Genomic DNA, 22,435 nt, shown 5'->3' on the forward strand with positions numbered 1-22,435 from the left:
GGAATGAGATCAGTGTTTGACTTGGACAGAATGTTAACAGTATTGTGGAGCTCCTGCACCTAAAAATGATTACCAGCACCTGTTTCAGTCCAAGTCCAGCACTGAAATAGATCATTTAACAAGAAGAAATAAAAAAAAAATTTTAGAATAAAGTGCCAGAACTGTCAAGACAACTTTCTGTCTGTTTCTCAATGTTACTACAGGACAACTGGAATTAAGTCTGAGGCCGGTAACATCAATAGTGAGGACAAATCCAGCCTGTCCAAACCTACAGTCACTGGGTCCTAAATGTGACAGTGGAGCCCAGTTTGCACTGCAGGATCCAGAGATGACATCGGTGAAGCTGGAAGATTGCAGTCCAACAATGGAGCTGAATGTCAACATTAAAGATGAAGAAGAGAAGATTGGGGAATCTGTTTCTCAAGGTAAGAGAATACCAAGATTGTGCAATGCTGTCATCAAGGCAAAGGGTGGCTATTTGAAGAATCTCAGTTATAATGTATTTTGAATTGTTTAACACCTTTTTGTTTACTACATGATTTCATGTGTGTTATTTCATAGTTTTGATGTCTTCACTATTATACAATGTAGAAAATAGTAAAAATAAAGAAAAACCATTTCATGTGTTTTGAAACTTTTGACCTGTAGTGTATATCACACAACTGACTGGTTCTTCTGATGTTGTTCTCACAGGAGACCGTGTTGAGACATTCTCTACATCCAGAGAGCAACAGCAGGAAGATGACAGAGCTAAGAGGTCTCACCACTGCCCACATTGTGAGGAGAATTTTTCAATTCTATCAAAGCTAAAATTACATGTAAAAATACACATAGGAGAGAATCTGTTTTCCTGTACTGACTGTGGGAAGAATTTCACAACCTCAAAGGCTCTGACAGTTCATCAGAGATTGCACAGAGGAGAGAAGTCATACCCCTGCTCTGACTGTGGAAAGAGTTTCTCTCAACTGTACAACTTAAAAAGACATGAACACATACATACAGGAGAGAAGACTTACTCCTGCTCTGACTGTGACAAATGCTTCAAAAGATCAACTGCTCTAAAGGTTCATCAGAGAACACACACGGGAGAAAAGCCTTACTCCTGCTCTGACTGTGACAAATGCTTCAAAAGATCAACTGCTCTAAAGGTTCATCAGAGAACACACACAGGAGAAAAGCCTTACTCCTGCTCTGACTGTGGGAGGAGTTTCTCTAAACTGTACAACTTAAAAACACATGAACGTGTACATACAGGAGAGAAGCCTTACTCCTGCTTTTACTGCGAAAAAATCTTCAGAACATCATCTGATCAAAAAGTTCATCAGAGAACACACACAGGAGAGAAGCCTTACTCCTGTTCTGACTGTGGAAAGCGATACTCTCAACTGGGCCACTTAAAAACACATGAACATATACATACAGGAGAGAAGCCTTACTCCTGCTCTGACTGTGAAAAATGCTTAAAAACATCAGCTGAGCAAAAAGTTCATCAGAGAACACACACGGGAGAGAAGCCTTATTCCTGCTCTGACTGTGAAAAATGCTTCAAAACATCAACAGATCGAAAAGTTCATCAGAGAACACACACAGGAGAGAAGCCTTACTCCTGCTCTGACTGTGAAAAATGCTTCAAAAGATCAACTGCTCTAAAAGTTCATCAGAGAAATCACACAGGAGATAAGCCTTACACCTGCTCTGACTGTGGAAAGAGTTTCTCTCAACTGGGTGACTTAAAAACACATGAACGTATACACACAGGAGAGAAGCCTTTCTCCTGCTCTGACTGTGAAAAATGCTTCAAAACATCAACTGAGCAAAAAGTTCATCAGAGAACACACACAGGAGAGAAGCCTTACTCCTGCTCTGGCTGTGGAAAGAGATTCTCTCAACTGGGCCACTTAAGAAGACATGAACTTATACATACAGGAGTGAAGCCTTACACCTGCTCTGACTGTGGAAAGAGTTTCTCTCAACTGGGTGACTTAAAAACACATGAACGTGTACATACAGGAGAGAAACCTTACTCCTGCTTTTACTGTGAAAAAATCTTCAGAACATCAACTGAGCAAAACGTTCATCAGAGAACACACACAGGAGAGAAGCCGTACTCCTGCTCTGACTGTGGAAAGAGTTTCTCTAAACTGGGGGACTTAAAAACACATGAACGTATACACACAGGAGAGAAGCCTTACTCCTGCTCTGACTGTGGAAAGAGTTTCTCTAAACTGTACAACTTAAAAAGACATGAACGTATGCATATAGGAGTGAAGCCTTAATCCTGCTCTGATTGTGTAAAATGTTTCACAACATCAACTGACCTAAAAGTTTGTCAGAATTCACACTGGAGAGAAGCCTTACTCCTGCTCTTAATGTGGCAAGAGTTTCTCCCGATTGGAAAATACATAGTTGACCGAAGCCTTATCAAAGCACTGACTGTGAGAAGATATTCTACAGATTTTTGCCATTTAAAAAGACACCAATGTGTACATAAAGGAGAGAAGCCTCATCAGCTCTCTCAGACCAGCTAAGATTAGACACTCCACTTTATTCTCATCTCATTAAATAATTGGCAACATTGAATTGGATCAAATGAAGCGTAGAACACTGTATTGTAAAAAAAACAAAACATTAAGGACACCTGCTCTTTCCATGACCAGCTGATCCTTAATGATTTAGTTGTTGTGTATTTGTTATGGATCTCCATTAGCTTTCAACAAACAAACAAAACTGCTGTTGCAGTGGGCTAAGGAATGAAAACACTGGAAAATTGGAAACATACTGCCTGGTCTGATGAACCCTGGTTCCTGCTGTTTCATGCTGATGGGAGGACTGGGGTATGGAGGAAACCACGAGGACATACATCCAGTGGTGGAAAAAGTACCAAACTGTCAGACTGAGTGAAAGTAATGAAACCTCAATAGAAAATTACTCAAGTAAAAGTGAGTCACCCATTAAAATACTACTTGAGTAAAAGTATTTGGTTGTAAATATACTTATGTATTAAAAGTAATTGCTAAAATATACTCCATCAAAAGTAAAAGTATGAATAATTTCAAATTCCTTAAATGAAGCAAACCAGACTGACTGTACAACTGTGTTGTGTTTTTTTAATATTACAGATATCCAGGGGCAGACTCCAACACTCAGACATCATTTACGAATGATGCATTTGTGTTTAGTGAGTCTGCCAGATCAGAGGCAGTAGGAATGACCAGGGATATTCTCCTGATAAGTGCGTGAATTGGACCATTTTCTGTTCTGCTAATCATAAATGTAACAAGTACTTTTGGGTGTCAGGGAAAATGTATGTAGTAAAAAGTACATTTTGTTTAGGAATGTAGTGAAGGAAAAGTTGTCAAAAATATAAATAGTAAAGTACAGATACTACAAAAACTACTAAATGAGTTCTTTAAATAATTTTTACTTCAGTAGTTTATACCACTGCCTGCATCCATGCCGTGTGTCAGCATTGCAGGGTGGTGGTGTGTTTTCAGGGCACACATTGGGCCCCTTGATAAAAGTTGAGCAATGTTTGAATGCCACGGGATATTGTGAGAGCAAAATTGCAAGATTATGTTATATTAGTTTAATTTTATCAAATGGTTGTTTTATGCAACAGAATAGAGGGTTCTTATAACTCTATGGTTTCTGTGTGAACTGAAAAGTGGGCATCTGGGAGATTTAACACTGACAGAAGATTTACATTGTCTTGGGTTGATAAACCTAACAAGACCGCATTCCATAGCATGAGTTAATGTTTCTGTCCTGAGGTACCAGGGGGAGATGGCTCCAGTGTGGAGTTGGGGGGCCAGACCCTGGTCTCTACACAATGAGAAATTAGTACATTTCATACGAATCTTTCCCTTGTGGCCCATTTCATAAATCTGTTGTTTGTCATAAACATCCAGGAGGATGGACTTTGCTATAAAATGTTGTGGCTTAGTCCTGCTGGTTGGGCTCTCAACGAATCACCTACGACACAGTCATTGACCAGCTCCATTACTGCAGTAATTAAATAATAAAGTTAGATTGTTTTGAAGAAATGTATAAGTCTCTCCTTTTGATTACAATAATTGCACCACAATATCTAAACATCATTTGCCAATCAGGTGCATCCCTTCATGGCGGCAGTGCAAATTGATTTTATTTTCATTATGATTATGCCTTATGCCACAAGGCTTGTCCAGGAATGGTTCCAAGAACATCACAGTGAATTCAGCTCACTGAATTCCCTGTAATTGTACATCTGTGGGAGGAGATGGAACGAGCTATTCGGAGAAGATCCACTCCCAGCCAACTTGACACGATTGTAGGAAGCATTGGAGTCGACATGGGCCAGCATCCCTGTCGAACGCTCTCAACACCTTGGACAGTCTATGCCCGAAGATCTTTAGGCTGACATTCTAGATGATTCTGTGTATCGTAAGTTCAAATAAAGTTCACATAATAATAATTTCTAAAATCTAACAATTTGATGAAATGATAGCCTATTTGGTAATGACAGTCATGACACATTTTTTTTTTAAACTGGTGCATTCAATATTTTTAAAGACTTTTGGAAGTGTAATACATAGAATAATGTCAAAAGTCTGGGAGTGAGAATTCTTTATAAAATAAACATTTTAAAAGCTGAAAAAAGTGAGGTTATTTAGTATCTACTTAATGGATATGAAATAAACATATCTAAATTAAAGTCTTCAAGACTATTTACATGATCAACTGGGCATTACAACAGCCTGACCCTCTATATAGTCTTGGGTATATATTGAGCTCTAACAAATGGTGTTGTGTAAAAGGTCTGTTGAAATGAAGACTGTAGTGATGTGAGAAAGGGAACACAAGCTTCCTCTCTGGTTCCATTCTCCAATAGTAACTGGGTCATTATTGAATTGCATGGGTAATGCTGTTTCTTGTCTTTGGTACGCTATAAAACACTTATTTAATAAGAAAACACATGCACTTTATACTGATTAGCATCTATTTGTATGCACTGTAGACATAACTGGTGCCTAACGAATGGGCTTGTCACCACGGTGATGTGTAGAGATGTAGTGACATGTTTTGAGTAGATACATTCTTTAGAATTCCATGAATTAAACAAAGACATTCAGTAGATCAATACAGCTGCAGTAGTGTATCTGGTCTCAAAGATGATGCTGAAAAACCATGTCAGTGCTGAGGTTAAAAAAGTTTGAAATATCCAATAAATGTCGTTCCACTTCATGATTGTGTCCCACTTGTTGTTGATTCTTCACAAAAAAATACAGTTTTATATCTTTATGTTTGAAGCCTGAAATGTGGCAAAAGGTCGCAAAGTTCAAGGGGGCAGAATACTTTCGCAAGGCACTGTATGATCTCTGTAATTGCAAACAAAGGTTTCTGTATCAAATATTAAGTTCTGCTTTTCTGATGAATCAAATACTTATGTCATGCAACAAATTGCTAATTAATTACTTAAAAATCATACAATGTGATTTTCTGGATTCTTGTTTTAGATTCCGTTGCTCACAGTTGAAGTGTACCTATGATAAATTACAGACCTCTACATACTTTGTAAGTAGGAAAACCTGAAAAATCGGCAGTGTATCAAATACTTGTTCTCCCCACTGTATCTTACAATACTCATCTCACATGTTTATACTGTATCTTATACCATTTATTGCATCTTGCCTATGCCGCTCGGTCATAGCTCATCCATATATTTATATGTACATATTCTTATTCCATCCCTTTAGATTTGTCTGTATTAAGTAGTTGTGTAATTATTAGATCACTTGTTAGATATTACTGCATTTGGTGCAATGCTTAGCTTCACTTGTGCTGAATCTTACTTTCCAGCACAACAAAAGTCCCCTCCAACAAGAGTTACTATGTGACGTCTCTTTTAGCAATATTTTTTGCGATTAACCGGAACACGCGGAAAACACAAACACACCGTTGGTCTACTCGCACCAATGAAAACGTGAGACAGAGATAATTACTAGCTTGGTCAAGCCAGTATCTACTCAAATTTTAATCGGCTGGCCCTACGTCCATGCTCGAGAAATTAATTATGACCAAGTCTACTCGCTCCTGAATGCGATAGACAAGAATACTTGTTGGGCCCAATGTAGTGTTATTTTTCTCAGAATGCCTGCATCGGCTGGTACATATGCCCCAGCTCATAGCATTCAGTAAATCCTCTACACACTGATGTGTGTCAGATATACAACACGAGTCAACCTCACACCACTAGTATCTGGGTGAAAAAGAAAAACTACAAACACACCACTCTCAACAATAATCCTGATTGGTGTATGAGTAACTTGCTACACAATTCCTATGGACTGAATTCAACAGTGAGGCCTAGTTTATCTTAGGTTTCTAGCACGGGGGCATCAATATGACGTGACGTTAATGTGATGACATTCTATTTACTGAATAATTAACTGTTTATTATTACGTGATTCAATTAATCCTGTAACAATTAACTCAGTAACCTGGAGCAGCCACAGGAAAATGTTGTTTAATGAGTTACCATTTCCCGAATTAACTCATAGAATATATCGATTTCATAGCAGTCACCAATTCATTCATTTCATCAGTCTCCTTCTGAACGTCGCATAATTCGGAAATCTGCACAAACCAAGGTCTCACTAATCATTCCGTACCACACATTGAGTTGATTATTTATTTACTAACAAGCTAAACGATAACATAAGATACATATACACAAACAGTCTAGGTTATTGGTTAGAACTTCATACAATGGCAACAGGTCCCTAGTGGACCAACACAAGATAGAGATTTACATAGAGAGCAAGAGAGAAATTCAACACTTGGATACATTTGTAAACTATGCTTAGTTTCAGCCCTAACAGCTTGCCCTGAACTGCCCCTGTTATGGGTTAAAAGTGTAATGCACGTATTTATGTGTTGAAAGTCTCTGTTGGGTATCTCTTTGTGGGTCGAGTTCCGCTTAGTGGGAAAAGTTTGGCCAACGCCTTGTTCATTCGTCTTCAGGTGCAAGTCTCCGATTCTCCAAACTATGTCACAATGTCCTTTCTCTTAGTTGTCAGTTTCCTTGCACTCGTTCTGTGAGAGTGGGCTTCTGAGGAGGCTAATCAGGCGTGTCGACGCTCCCAGCGTGGGTAAGAGGGCCGTGTAGACAACCGGTGACTTGAAAAGAATAGCCAGATGGTCCTGCTTAAATTCAACTTCCTAGATACAGTACTTAGAATAGCTACTCCACCATAAACTTGATTGTTCAGAGATTTACTTTGTCTTCAACCTCGTGTTGCGTTTCGGGGTCACGACTAGCCGTAGACCTCGGCTGCAGTGCGTGTTCAACTTAGTCTGATATGTAAATTCTTAACTCATGTTTTATACCCTAGAGTAGAAAGGGGCGTTTCCATCTTTATGACACACTCTCTGGGATCCCTGGGGCGTAGCTAGTTACAAGGCAAGGTATTAGGACAACTAAAATCAGTCTTATAACATCCTCTTTCATCTGCATATTCTCGACACAAAGTATGTAAACATCACACATACATTATGAAAACTCTTCAATTTAATGTTTTCGTTATAACATCCTCAACTAACTTTTAAGAACATCATAAATTAGACATTCATTTTCATATTCCATCCATCATTGTTTCCACCATTTGGCTGATCAAATATACATGTCCCAACGTCCATTTATTTGATGTTGTGTAGTTTTGGGCTGTAAACTCTTCCTAATGCACACAGACATTCCAGTCTCTCACATTAGAGAACAGAATGGAGATGGGCTGTTGCCTTATAATTTATGATGGGCGTGAGGTCATAAACCCCCCCCCCATCAATCCCTCTATACTTCTCCCCCTCTTTGGGAGGGAGAGATCTCTCTGTAGAACCGGGATCCACTGTAACCTGATCCTCACAGGACCATCCTGACAGTCCCCCTCTGGTGGGTTCAACTTGGAAGGATCTTGCATCTTGCAACCCACCATAAGAATGACCATCGGATGTCAACAATTGTATATACACAGTGTAGGCCATTTGTTTGTGAGAATGTGAATGGGATCAAATTTGGTTTATATATAGACACATTAAAACAGTTTGTTTCATTTAAAATTATACACAAGAGAAGATGTTGCCCAGAACAAATTGTACAAAAATTATATCAATTAACTTCAACAGTTAGTCAACAGGTCCTGAGCACTCGGTAGCAGGTTCTCATCAAGAATCTCTCTGTACTTTGCTCATTTCAACGTTCCCTCGATCCTGACTAGTCTCCCAGTCCCTGCCGTTGAAAAACATAACCACGGCATGATGCTGTCACCACCATGCTCTGACATGCACTGTCAAATGTGAGACCTTATATAGACAGGTGTGTGCCTGTTTGAATGGAATTTACCAAGTGGACTCCAATCAAGTTGTTGAAACATCACAAGGATACTTAATGGAAACAGGATGCACCTGAGAACAATTTCGAGTCACATAGCAAATGGTATGAATACTTGTTTATTATTTGCCAAAAAACATGTTTTCAATTTGTCATTATGGGCTATTGTGTGTAGATTGAGGACATTTTTAAAAATGTAATCCATTTTATGATAAGGCTGTAACGTTACAAAATGTGGATAAAGTCCAGGGGTCTGAATACTTTCCTTTTGCACTGAGTGTACAAAACATTAGGAACACCTTCCTAATATTGAGTTGCAATTCCTTTTGGCCTCAGAACAGCCTCAATTCGTCAGGCCATGGACTCTACATGGTGTGGAAAGAAACCCACAGGGATGCTGGGCCATGATGACTCCAATGCTTCCCACAGTTGTGCCAAGTTGGCTGGGAGTGAATATCTCTTCCCACAGATGTTCAATTGGATCGAGATCTGGTGTCACGGCAGGCTACTGCAGTAAGCTGAATTCACGTATGTTCGTGGAACCGTCCCTGGACAAGCCTTGGGGCATAATCCTGCTGAAAAAATATATTTGCAGATGGATACACTGCTGCCATAAAGGGATGCACCTGATTGGCAATGATGTATAAATATCCTGTGGCATTCAAATGTTGCTCCACTTTTATCAAGGTGGCCCAATGCGTGCCCTGAAAACACACCCCACACCATCACCACCAGCCTGCAATGTTGACACATGGCATGGATGCATGTACTCATGGTTTTCTCCATAGCCTAGTCTTCCCATCAGCATGACACAGCAGGAACTGGGATTATCTAGACCAGTGGATCCCAAAATGTTTATAGTCCCGGACCCCTTCAAACATTCAACCTCGAGCTGCTTACCCCCTCTAGCACCAGGGTCAGTGCACTCAAATATTATAAGCCACACACACAATAGGATACATTTAGTAAACATAAGAAATTAGTGTGAGTTGTCGTCACAACCCGGCGTGTTGGAAGTGACAAAGAGCTCTTATAAGACCAGGGCACAAATAATAATACATTTCGTTCTTTATTTAACCATTTTACATATAAAACCTTACTTGCTAATTGAAATTTTTGAATAACTCACCACAGGTTAATGAGAAGGTTGTGCTTGAGAGGGATGCACATAGCAATGTTGGTTTGTATTGGAGAGTCTCCGTCTTAAATCATTTTCCACACACAGTCTGTGCCTGTATTTAGTTTTTATGCTAGCGAGGGCCGAGAATCCACTCTCACATAGGTACGTGGTTCCAAAGGGCATCGGAGTCTTAACAGCTCGATTTGCCAAGGCAGGATACTCATGAGCGCAGCCCTATCCAGAAATCTGGCAGTGGCTTCTGATTCAATTCAATTCCATTTCCACAGATGCGCTTTTTGTAATTTTGATGAGGCTCTTGTTCAGATATCGGTAAGTGGACTGGAGGCAGGGCATGTAAGTGGATTGGAGGCAGGGCATGTAAGTGGACTGGAGGCAGGGCATGTAAGTGGATTGGAGGCAGGGCATGTAAGTGGATTGGAGGCAGGGCATGTAAGTGGATTGGAGGCAGGGCATGTAAGTGGACTGGAGGCAGGGCATGTAAGTGGATTGGAGGCAGGGCATGTAAGTGGACTGGAGGCAGGGCATGTAAGTGGATTGGAGGCAGGGCATGTAAGTGGATTGGAGGCAGGGCATGTAAGTGGATTGGAGGCAGGGCATGTAAGTGGACTGGAGGCAGGGCATGTAAGTGGATTGGAGGCAGGGCATGTAAGTGGACTGGAGGCAGGGCATGTAAGTGGATTGGAGGCAGGGCATGTAAGTGGATTGGAGGCAGGGCATGTAAGTGGACTGGAGGCAGGGCATGTAAGTGGATTGGAGGCAGGGCATGTAAGTGGATTGGAGGCAGGGCATGTAAGTGGACTGGAGGCAGGGCAAGTGGATAAGGGCATGTAAGTGGATTGGAGGCAGGGCATGTAAGTGGATTGGAGGGCATGTAAGTGGACTGGAGGCAGGGCATGTAAGTGGATTGGAGGCAGGGCATGTAAGTGGATTGGAGGCAGGGCATGTAAGTGGATTGGAGGCAGGGCATGTAAGTGGACTGGAGGCAGGGCATGTAAGTGGATTGGAGGCAGGGCATGTGAGTGGACTGGAGGCAGGGCATGTAAGTGGATTGGAGGCAGGGCATGTAAGTGGATTGGAGGCAGGGCATGTAAGTGGACTGGAGGCAGGGCATGTAAGTGGACTGGAGGCAGGGCATGTAAGTGGACTGGAGGCAGGGCATGTAAGTGGACTGGAGGCAGGTGGACTGGAGGCAGGGCATGTAAGTGGATTGGAGGCAGGGCATGTAAGTGGACTGGAGGCAGGGCAGGCAGGGCATGTAAGTGGACTGGAGGCAGGGCATGTAAGTGGACTGGATTGGAGGCAGGGCATGTAGGCAGGGCATGTAAGTGGACTGGAGGCAGGGCATGTAAGTGGACTGGAGGCAGGGCATGTAAGTGGACTGGAGGCAGGGCATGTAAGTGGACTGGAGGCAGGGTGGACTGGAGGCAGGGCATGTAAGGAGGCAGGGCATGGATTGGAGGCAGGGCATGTAAGTGGAGGAGGCAGGGCATGTAAGTGGACTGGAGGCAGGGCATGTAAGTGGATTGGAGGCAGGGCATGTAAGTGGACTGGAGGCAGGGCATGTAAGTGGATTGGAGGCAGGGCATGTAAGTGGATTGGAGGCAGGGCATGTAAGTGGACTGGAGGCAGGGCATGTAAGTGGATTGGAGGCAGGGCATGTAAGTGGACTGGAGGCAGGGCATGTAAGTGGACTGGAGGCAGGGCATGTAAGTGGACTGGAGGCAGGGCATGTAAGTGGACTGGAGGCAGGGCATGTAAGTGGATTGGAGGCAGGGCATGTAAGTGGATTGGAGGCAGGGCATGTAAGTGGACTGGAGGCAGGGCATGTAAGTGGACTGGAGGCAGGGCATGTAAGTGGATTGGAGGCAGGGCATGTAAGTGGACTGGAGGCAGGGCATGTAAGTGGATTGGTGGCAGGGCATGTAAGTGGACTGGAGGCAGGGCATGTAAGTGGATTGGAGGCAGGGCATGTAAGTGGATTGGAGGCAGGGCATGTAAGTGGACTGGAGGCAGGGCATGTAAGTGGACTGGAGGCAGGGCATGTAAGTGGATTGGAGGCAGGGCATGTAATTGGACTGGAGGCAGGGCATGTAAGTGGACTGGAGGCAGGGCATGTAAGTGGATTGGAGGCAGGGCATGTAAGTGGACTGGAGGCAGGGCATGTAAGTGGATTGGAGGCAGGGCATGTAAGTGGATTGGAGGCAGGGCATGTAAGTGGACTGGAGGCAGGGCATGTAAGTGGATTGGAGGCAGGGCATGTAAGTGGATTGGAGGCAGGGCATGTAAGTGGATTGGAGGCAGGGCATGTAAGTGGACTGGAGGCAGGGCATGTAAGTGGATTGGAGGCAGGGCATGTAAGTGGACTGGAGGCAGGGCATGTAAGTGGATTGGAGGCAGGGCATGTAAGTGGATTGGAGGCAGGGCATGTAAGTGGACTGGAGGCAGGGCATGTAAGTGGACTGGAGGCAGGGCATGTAAGTGGACTGGAGGCAGGGCATGTAAGTGGACTGGAGGCAGGGCATGTAAGTGGATTGGAGGCAGGGCATGTAAGTGGACTGGAGGCAGGGCATGTAAGTGGACTGGAGGCAGGGCATGTAAGTGGACTGGAGGCAGGGCATGTAAGTGGACTGGAGGCAGGGCATGTAAGTGGACTGGAGGCAGGGCATGTAAGTGGACTGGAGGCAGGGCATGTAAGTGGACTGGAGGCAGGGCATGTAAGTGGACTGGAGGCAGGGCATGTAAGTGGACTGGAGGCAGGGCATGTAAGTGGACTGGAGGCAGGGCATGTAAGTGGACTGGAGGCAGGGCATGTAAGTGGACTGGAGGCAGGGCATGTAAGTGGACTGGAGGCAGGGCATGTAAGTGGACTGGAGGCAGGGCATGTAAGTGGACTGGAGGCAGGGCATGTAAATGGATTGGAGGCAGGGCATGTAAGTGGACTGGAGGCAGGGCATGTAAGTGGACTGGAGGCAGGGCATGTAAGTGGACTGGAGGCAGGGCATGTAAGTGGACTGGAGGCAGGGCATGTAAGTGGACTGGAGGCAGGGCATGTAAGTGGACTGGAGGCAGGGCATGTAAGTGGACTGGAGGCAGGGCATGTAAGTGGACTGGAGGCAGGGCATGTAAGTGGACTGGAGGCAGGGCATGTAAGTGGACTGGAGGCAGGGCATGTAAGTGGACTGGAGGCAGGGCATGTAAGTGGACTGGAGGCAGGGCATGTAAGTGGACTGGAGGCAGGGCATGTAAGTGGATTGGAGGCAGGGCATGTAAGTGGACTGGAGGCAGGGCATGAAAGTGGACTGGAGGCAGGGCATGAAAGTGGACTGGAGGCAGGGCATAAAAGGGATAAAGAATCCAGCTGTTTGTGTCATCCGTTTTGGGAAAGTACCTGTGTAATTGCGCACCCAACTCACTCAGGTGCTTCGCAAGATCACATCTGACATTGTCCATAAGCGTAGGGTCATTATCACACACAAAAAATAGCATACAATGATGGAAAGACCTGTGTGTTGTCCTTGTTAATGCAGACAGAGAAGAGCTCCAACTTCTTAATCATAGCCTCAATTTTGTCCAGCACATTGAATATAGCTGCAGTCCCTGTAATCCTAGATTCAGATCATTCAGGTGAGAAAAAACATCACCCAGAGAGGCCAGTCATGTGAGGAACTGATCATGCAAGCAGTCAGACAAGTGACAATTATGGTCAGTAAAAAAAACTAAGTACGTCTCTCAATTTAAAAAAAAAGTGTCAATACTTTGCCCCTTGAAGACCAGCGTACTTCTGTATGTTGTAAAAGCGTTGCATGGTCGCTGCCCACATCATTGCAGAGTGCAGAAAATACACGAGAGTTCAGGGGCCTTGCTTTAACAAAGTTAACCATTTTCACTGTAGTGTCCAAAACATCTTTCAAGCTGTCAGGCATTCCCTTGGTAGCAAGCGCCTCTCGGTGGATGCTGCAGTGTACCCAAGTAGCGTCGGGAGCAACTGCTTGCATGCGCGTTACCACTCCACTATGTCTCCCTGTCATGGCTTCGCGCCATCAGTACAGATACCAACACGTCTTGACCACCAAAGTCCATTTGATGTCACAAAGCTGTCCAGTACTTTAAAAAGATATCCTGTTGTCCTGGTTTCCAGTAGTTTGCAGAAGAGGATGTCTTCCTTAATTGACCCCCCAAAAACGTAACGGACATATACCAGGAGCTGTGCCAGCTGTAACGCATAGAATTCACTGGCTTGTATATACGAAGCAGTAATTGTATCAAAACATCTCTTGCCATGTCGCCGATGCGGTATAGTTTTTTTGGGCCTTTCCTCCAGCCATATCCACGGAAGCAGGAATAATGAAGTCCTCCACAATAGTATGGTGCTTGCCTGTCCTAGCCACTCGGTAGCTCACCATATAAGACGCTTCTAGCCCCTTCTTATTAATGGTATCTGTTGCTTTTATACATGTCTTACTACTCGAAAGTTGTCTTAATTCTCGCTCAAAAAACTCCTGTGGCTTATTTTTCTATTTGGCATGCTTTTTTCTAAATGTCTGCGCAAGAGTGAAGGTTTCAGTTGTGAGCTATAAACACACTTTGGCTGAGGAAAGGCACTATTCCCAATATAAGTGAACCCCAAATCAATGTAGGTCTCATCACATTTGCACGTCTTCGATGGTCCAACATCCCTTGTCTGTTGTTCGATGCTTTCCCAGGTAAAGGGGCAGTCAGATTCGGCTGCATCAGATTCACAACTGTCAGCAAAATTGCAAAATTGACAAGATGCTCACTGATCATTCCATAACGCTCATTGTTCTCTGCATTGTTCTCTCACAGTGAGAAACAATAGGACTAAAAGTGTTCTACACGTTCTTCATTTGATCCAATTCAACATTGCAAATTATTTTATGAGAATAATTAAGTGGAGTGACTAATCTCAGCTGGTCTGAGAGAACTGATGAGGCTTCTCTCAAGTGTGTAGCCATTGGTGTGTTTTTACATTGCCCAATCGGGAGAAGCTCTTGCTACAGTAAGAGCAGAAGAAAGGCCACTCTCCCGTGTATATTCTTTGAAGATCGTTTAGCTCAGCTCATAATTTAAAACTGTGGAAACTGTCCTTGCAGTAGTAAGGCTACTCTCCTTTATGTATACCTTGGTGTCTTTTTAAGTGGCCCAGTTGAGAGAAACTCTTTCTACAGTCAGAGCAGGAGTAAGGCTTCTCTCCTGTGTGTATACGTTTATGATTTTTTAGGTTGCACGGTTGAGAGAAACTCGCCCCACAGTCAGAGCAGGAGTAAGGCTTCTCTCCTGTGTGTATACGTTCATGTTGTTTTAAGTTTCCCAGTTGAGAGAACCTCGCCCCACAGTTAGAGCAGAAGTAAGGCTTCTCTCCTGTGTGTGTTCTCTGATGAACTTTAAGCTCAGATGATGTTGTGAAGCATTTTCCACAGTCAGAGCAGGAGTAAGACTTCTCTCCTGTGTGTATACGTTCATGCTGTTTCAGGTGGCTCGATTGAGAGAAACTCTTCCTACAGTCAGAGCAGGAGTAAGGCTTCTCTCCTGTGTGTATACGTTCATGCTGTTTTAGGTGGCTCAGTTGAGAGAAACTCGCCCTACAATCAGAGCAGGAGTATGGCTTCTCTCCTGTGTGTGTTCTCTGATGAACTTTTAGCTCACCTGATGTTGTGAAGCATTTTATACAATTAAAGCAGGAGTAAGGCTTCTCTCCTGTATGTATACGTTCATGTATTTTTAGATCGCCCTGTCGAGAAAAACTCTTTCCACAATCAGAGCAGGAGTAAGGCTTATCTCCTGTATGTATATGCTCATGTATTTTAAAGTGGCCCCGTCGAGAAAAACTCTTTCCACAATCAGAGCAGGAGTAAGGCTTCTCGCCTGTGTGTACACGTTCATGTTGTTTTAAGTTTCCCAGTTGAGAGAAACTCGCCCTACAGTCAGAGCAAAAGTAAGGCTTCTCTCCTGTGTGTGTTCTCTGATGAACTTTTAGTTCAGATGATGTTGTGAAGCATTTTACACAGTCAGAGCAGGAGTAAGGCTTCTTTCCTGTGTGTATACGTTCATGCTGTTTTAGGTGGCTCAGTTGAGAGAACCTCGCCCTACAGTCAGAGCAGGAGTATGGCTTCTCTCCTGTGTGTGTTCTCTGGTGAATTTTTAGCTCACCTGATGTGGTGAAGCATTTTACACAATTAGAGCAGGAGTAAGGTTTCTCTCCTGTATGTATACGTTTGTGTGTTTTTAGGTCGCCCCGTCGAGAGAAACTATTTCCACAGTCAGAGCAGAAGTAAGGCTTCTCTCCTGTGTGTACTCTCTGATGAACTGTCATAGCCTTTGATGTGGTGAAATTCTTCTCACAGTCAGTGCAGAAATACAGATTCCCTCCTTTGTGTATTCTTAGGTGTATTTTGAACTTTGATAGAATTGGGAAAATCTCCTCACAATGTGGGCAGTGGTGAGACCTCTTAGCTCTGTGATCTTCCTGCTGTTGCTCTATAGATGTAGAGAATGTCTCAACATGGTCTCCTGTGTGAACATCAGAAGAACCAGTCAGTTGGTGTAATATACAGTACCAGTCAAAAGTTGACACACCTACTCATTCAAGGGTTTCTTTATTTTTGCTATTTTCTACAACATCAAAACTATGAAATAACATAAAGATGTAACCGAAAAATTGTTAAACTAATCAAAATATCTTGTAGTTTGCCTTAACAGCTTTGCTTTTCTTGGCATTCTCTCAACTACCTTCACCTGGAATGCTTTTCCAACAGTTTGACGGAATTCCCACATATGCTGAGCAAATTGTTGGCTGCTTTTCCTTCACTCTGCAATCCAACTCATCCCAAACCATCTCAATTGGGTTAAGGTCTGGTGATTGTGGATGCCAGGTCATCTGATGCAGCACTTCATCACTTTCCTTCTTGGTCAAATAGCCCTTACACAGCCTGGGGGTGTGTTGGGTCATTGTCTTGTTGAAAAACAAATGAGTCCCACTAAGCCCAAACCAGATGGAATGTTGTCTCACTGCAGAATGCTGTGGTAGCCATGCTGGTTACATGTGCCTTGAATTCTAAATAAATCAGATAGTGTCACCAGCAAAGCACCGCCACAACATCACACCTCCTCCATGCTTCACGGTAGGAAATACACATGCGGAGATCATCCAGTCACCTACTCTGCGTCTCACAAAGACACGGCGGTTAGAAGCAAAAATCTGAAAGTTGGACTCATCAGACCAAAGGACAGATTTCCACAGGTCTAGTGTCCATTGCTCGTGTTTCTTGGCCCAAGTAAGTATTTTCTTATTGGTGTGCTTTAGTAGTGGTTTCTTTGCATCAATCTGACCATGAAGGCCTGATTCACACAGTGTCTTCTGAGTAGTTGATTTGTCTGTTACTTGAACTCTGTAGCATTTATTTGAGCTGCAATTTGAGGCTGATAACTCTAACTTATCCCCTGCAGCAGAGGTAACTCTGGGTCTTCCCTTTCCTGTGGTGGTCCTCATGAAAGCCAGTTTCATCATAGCGCTTGATGGTTTTTGCGACTGCACTTGAAGAAACTGTCAAAGTTCTTGAAATGTTCTGTCATTTCTCTTTGCTTATTTGAGCTTGTCTTGCCATAATATGGACTTGGTCTTTTACCAAACAGGGCTCTCTTCTGTATACCCCCCCTACCTTGTCACAACACAACTGATTGGCTCAAACGCATAAAGGTAAGATATTCCACAAATTAACTTCTGTTAATTTAAATGCATTCCGGGTGACTACCTCATGAAGCTGGTTGAGAGAATGCCAAGAGTGCAAATCTGTCATCAAGGCAAAGGGTGGCTACTTTTGAATAATCTCAAATCTATTTTGATTTGTTTAACACTTTTTTTTGTTTACTACATGATTCCCTATATAGTTTTGATGTCTTCACTATTATTCTACAATGTAGAAAGAAAGAAAAACCTTTGAATGAGTAGGTGTATCCAAACTTTTGACTGGTAGTGTACATGTCAATCCAATTTATTTGACAATGCCCTTAAAACATCAGCAGTTGAAAAAGTGCTTTACAGAAATCCAGCCTAAAATCACAAAAGAGTAGATGCAGAAGCACAGTGGTTATGAAACACTCCCTAGAAAGCAGGAACCTTGGAAGAAACCAAGAGGAACAAGGCCCAAAGGGGTGACCGGTCCTCTTCCGGCTGTACCGGGTAACATATGTATTCATATCAGTAGGCTGTACAATACAGGGGAATAAAACTATTCTAAAAGTGGGTAAGAGATGAAAGCTAAAAAGGGGCGTGTCATCCTCCACTCACTATCACAAGGGTTAGTAACTACACAGACTAATTTCATATAACTTTAAAACACTGGCAGTTTGTCTACTTCACTTCTTTAGTCTCCTCTCTGATCACTCCAGATAGCCCAGTGAATAAAACAAATGCTGGCAATACTGGTGTCAAACCATGTAAGTGTCAGTAGCATGAAATAACATCTACCTTCTCACTGAAACAGTTCTACTGCAACTTTTCATACACAGTGGGAAGTTGAAACGAACAACACACTTAGATAGAACCTGTGCTTACCATGATTAACAGATGTCCCAATCTTCTCCTCCTCTTCTTCATCTTTAATGTTGGCATTCAGCTCCAGTGTTTGACTGCAGTCTTCCAGCTTCACTGATGTCATCTCTGGATCCTGCAGTGCAAACTGGGTTCCACTGTCACAATCAGGACCCAGTGACTGTAGGTTTGGACTCAGTGTGGAAGGAGAGAGGCAGGCTGCGTCTGTCCTCACTGCTGATATTACCGGCCTCAGACTTGATCTGAGTCGGCCTGTAGTAACAATGAGAAACAGACAAGTTATTGTCTTGACAGTTCCAGAACTTTCTTTATTCTCTAAAAATATATTATTTATTCTTGTTCAATTATCTAATTCAGTGCTTGACTCCCTGACCAAGGCCCTTCTCCCCCGATATCTCAGTTTGGCCGGGCGGCCAGCTCTAAAAAAAAAAAGAAAAATGTAAAAGTATTGGTGGTTCCAAACTTTTTAAGAATGACGGAGGCCTTTCGATCATATCCTTGGACTAAAATGATTGCACATGATGTTCGGCTTTCACACGGACATCTTGTGCAAAGGGCCTTTGGGTAACAAAGCACATATTCAACGTTATCCCTTTTCCTTACATAGGCTGGTCATTTCTGATCTTTGATATTTTATTGGTTTGTAAACGTATCATGGTATACTACGTTAATATTATATGTGTGAGGGCCACTTTGTTACTTGGTAGCTACTAGCAAAAGACCCTGTGTTGTGGATCATCTTCAACTATTTTGGACTGTCCATACTGTAATATTAGTCTTAGGCTTCACTAACTAGCGTTACTGTTTTAGGAAGAGCTATTCTTTCCTACTTTTCAAAAACGAATAGGACGTGATATATCACATATCATCTTGCTAGATATGCCTTTTGTTGTGATATATCACATATCATCTTGCTAGATATGCCTTTTGTTTTGCTCGTGAGGAGTAATGGCCGAGAGAAGGCAGGAGACACTTTGTTTTGTTTAGCGTCGTTAGGTTAGACTGGTCCCTTTAATGGATCAGTCGTCCACCAGGCTACGATTAGGGGGAGGTGGGAGGGGAAGAGTTGGATGTCTCGGTTAGGGAGACAGTGGAATGGGGTTCAGTGTTCTACTGTTAGGATAGATTTATGGTTTGTTTGTTCCAACAGATCTTTACACATTTTTTTCACTACAAAATATTAATGTGGTCCTTCTGGTTACTAAACATATTTTAGATATGTCTTTATGCTATAGCTTATTCCACGTTCACATCTTTGGTTAAATGACTTCTAATGCAAAACTGAAATGTACTTCGTAGAATGTCAGTGGAGTTTGTAAACGATCTAAGCTTATAACAGGTTATTACTGGGCTTAAACAACTTCATCTATTGTGTTCCTACAAGAAACTCACTTGTTGAAGGATGTGCTACTTAAAGTACGCAGGAGATGGCAAGGGCAAGTAATAGCATCCTGTTTCTCCTCTCATTCTCATGGTGTTATCGTTTTAATTCACTAATCGGTTCCATTTCAAGTGGATAATATTATAACTGATACATCTGGTAGATATATTTTGACACAGGAACGTCTTTGAATGAGCATATTAATCTGGTTAATGTTTATGTTCCAGATGATGATAATCCCAAGTTAAGCCCCACAAATTTGACCCCAATACCCCAGAAATGTGTGTTAAATGTAACACGCATTTAGTAGGAATGTGCTGAGATAAACGTTTGAGCTCAGTACTGTGCTATATCTCTGAGATGACCTCTACCACAATACCACTAATCCCTAAACTATACCTCCTAAATCTTTACCCAGAGAATATCTCTTTACATAGGAGAGAAAAGACAATGGTTGACCTCTGTCTATTACAAGCTAGACGTTCAATTGCTCTCGACTGGATGTATGTCAGTTCCCCCTCACTTGGTCATTGGTTAAAATAATTAACGTCAAGTCTGGCTCTTGGTGAATATACTTATATAGTGAAAAAGAAGAGTTTCATAATATTTAAGATCAGTTTTGTGAGTTTTTACAAACCGGTGATATTCTAGAAGCATTGGAACTGTAAATCCTCTATTTTTATTGGCTGTAGTTCTTAGAGGTATCTGCATTATCTGCATATTACACTTTTTATTTGGAAATGTTTTGGTACCCTTCCCCAGATCTGTGCCTCGACATAATCTTTTCATGGAGTTCTACGGACAATTCTTTCAACCTCATGGCTTGGTTTTTGCTCTGACATGCACTGTCAAATGTGGGACCTTGTATACAGGTGTGTTCCTTTCTAAATCTTGTCCAATCAATGTAATTCACCACAGGTGGAATCTCAAGTTGTAGAAACATCTCAAGGATGATCAATGTTAACAAGATGCACCTGAGCTCAATGTCGAGTCTCATAGCAAAGGGTCTGAATACTTATGTAAATAAAGGTATTTTTGTTTTGAATTTAATACATGTACAAACATTTCTATAAACCTGTGTTTCCTTTGAGGTACATTGATTACCTTTTTTTAATCCATTTTAGAATAAGGCTGTAACGTAACAAAATGTGGAAAAAGTCAAGGGGTCTGAATACTTTCCGAATGCACTGTATGTATTCATAGAAGAAAGCTGTGCAATACAAAGGGGGAATAAAACTATTCTAAAAGTGGGTAAGAGTTGAAAGCTAAAAAGGGGCGTGTCATCCTCCACTCACTATCACAAGGGTTAGTAACTACACAGACTCATTTCATATCATCCTCCACTCACTATCACAAGGGTTAGTAACTACACAGACTCATTTCATATCATCCTCCACTCACTATCACAAGGGTTAGTAACTACACAGACTCATTTCATATAATCCTCCACTCACTATCACAAGGGTTAGTAACTACACAGACTAATTTCATATCATCCTCCACTCACTATCACAAGGGTTAGTAACTACACAGACTCATTTCATATCATCCTCCACTCACTATCACAAGGGTTAGTAACTACACAGACTAATTTCATATCATCCTCCACTCACTATCACAAGGGTTAGTAACTACAGACTCATTTCATATCATCCTCCACTCACTATCACAAGGGTTAGTAACTACACAGACTCACTTCATATCATCCTCCACTCACTATCACAAGGGTTAGTAACGACACAGACTCATTTCATATCATCCTCCACTCACTATCACAAGGGTTAGTAACTACACAGACTCATTTCATATCATCCTCCACTCACTATCACAAGGGTTAGTAACTACACAGACTCATTTCATATCATCCTCCACTCACTATCACAAGGGTTAGTAACTACACAGACTCATTTCATATCATCCTCCACTCACTATCACAAGGGTTAGTAACTACAGACTCATTTCATATAATCCTCCACTCACTATCACAAGGGTTAGTAACTACACAGACTCATTTCATATAATCCTCCACTCACTATCACAAGGGTTAGTAACTACACAGACTCATTTCATATAATCCTCCACTCACTATCACAAGGGTTAGTAACTACACAGACTAATTTCATATCATCCTCCACTCAGTATCACAAGGGTTAGGAACTACAGACTCATTTCATAGAACTTTAAAACACTACTTCACTAAATAATTGATCACTCCAGATAGCCCAGTGAATAAAACAAATGCTGGCAATACTGGTGTCAAACCATGCAAGTGTCAGTAGCATGAATTAACATCTACCTTCTCATTGAAACAGTTCATCATGAAACAGTTCTACAGCATCTTTTCATGCACAGTGGGAAGTTGGAACGAACAACAAACTTAGTTAGGTGTGTAACAGTATAACTTTAGTCCGTCCCCTCGCCGCGACCCGGGCTCGAACCAGGGACCCTCTGCACACATCAACAACAGTCACCCACGAAGCATCGTTACCCATCACTCCACAAAAGCCGCGGCCCTTGCAGAGCAAGGGGAACCACTACTTCAAGGTCTCAGAGCAAGTGACGTCACCGATTGAAACGGTATTAGCGCGCACCACCGCTAACTAGCTAGCCATTTCACATTGGTTACACATAGAACCTGCTCTTACCATGACTAACAGATTTCCCAATCGTCTCCTCCTCTTCTTCATCTTTAATGTTGACATTCAGCTCCAGTGTTTGACTGCAGTCTTCCAGCTTCACTGATGTCATCTCTGGATCCTGCAGAGCAAACTGGGCTCCACTGTCACAATCAGGACTGGGTGACTGTAGGTTTGAACTCAGTGTAGAAGGAGAGAGGCAGGCTGGGTTTGTCCTCACTGTTGATGTTACCGGCCTCAGACTTAATCTGAGTCAGCCAGTAGTAATAAAGAGAAACAGACCCAAAAGTTATTGTCTTGGCAGTTCTGGCACTTAATTTATTCTCAAAAAATATTGTTTATA

The 22,435-nt window shown here is 42.5% G+C and overlaps 1 protein-coding gene and 1 pseudogene across 1 annotated transcript; one reads left to right on the forward strand and one right to left on the reverse strand.

Moving 5' to 3' along the window:
• Positions 1-209: 209 nt before the first annotated feature.
• On the forward strand, positions 210-4,045 carry LOC139372851 (zinc finger protein 271-like). The gene is made up of 2 exons (XM_071112687.1): positions 210-425; positions 694-4,045. Exons 1-2 carry the CDS (start codon positions 329-331, stop codon positions 2,274-2,276), a joined length of 1,680 nt encoding a protein of 559 aa, XP_070968788.1. The 5' UTR covers positions 210-328; the 3' UTR covers positions 2,277-4,045.
• Positions 4,046-14,625: 10,580 nt separating this feature from the next.
• On the reverse strand, positions 14,626-22,204 carry LOC139373926 (zinc finger protein ZFP2-like; annotated as a pseudogene).
• Between the last annotated feature and the right edge of the window lie 231 nt (positions 22,205-22,435).

This window comes from Oncorhynchus clarkii, chromosome 18 (genome assembly GCF_045791955.1).
Source record: "Oncorhynchus clarkii lewisi isolate Uvic-CL-2024 chromosome 18, UVic_Ocla_1.0, whole genome shotgun sequence".
Lineage (NCBI taxonomy): Eukaryota > Metazoa > Chordata > Actinopteri > Salmoniformes > Salmonidae > Oncorhynchus > Oncorhynchus clarkii.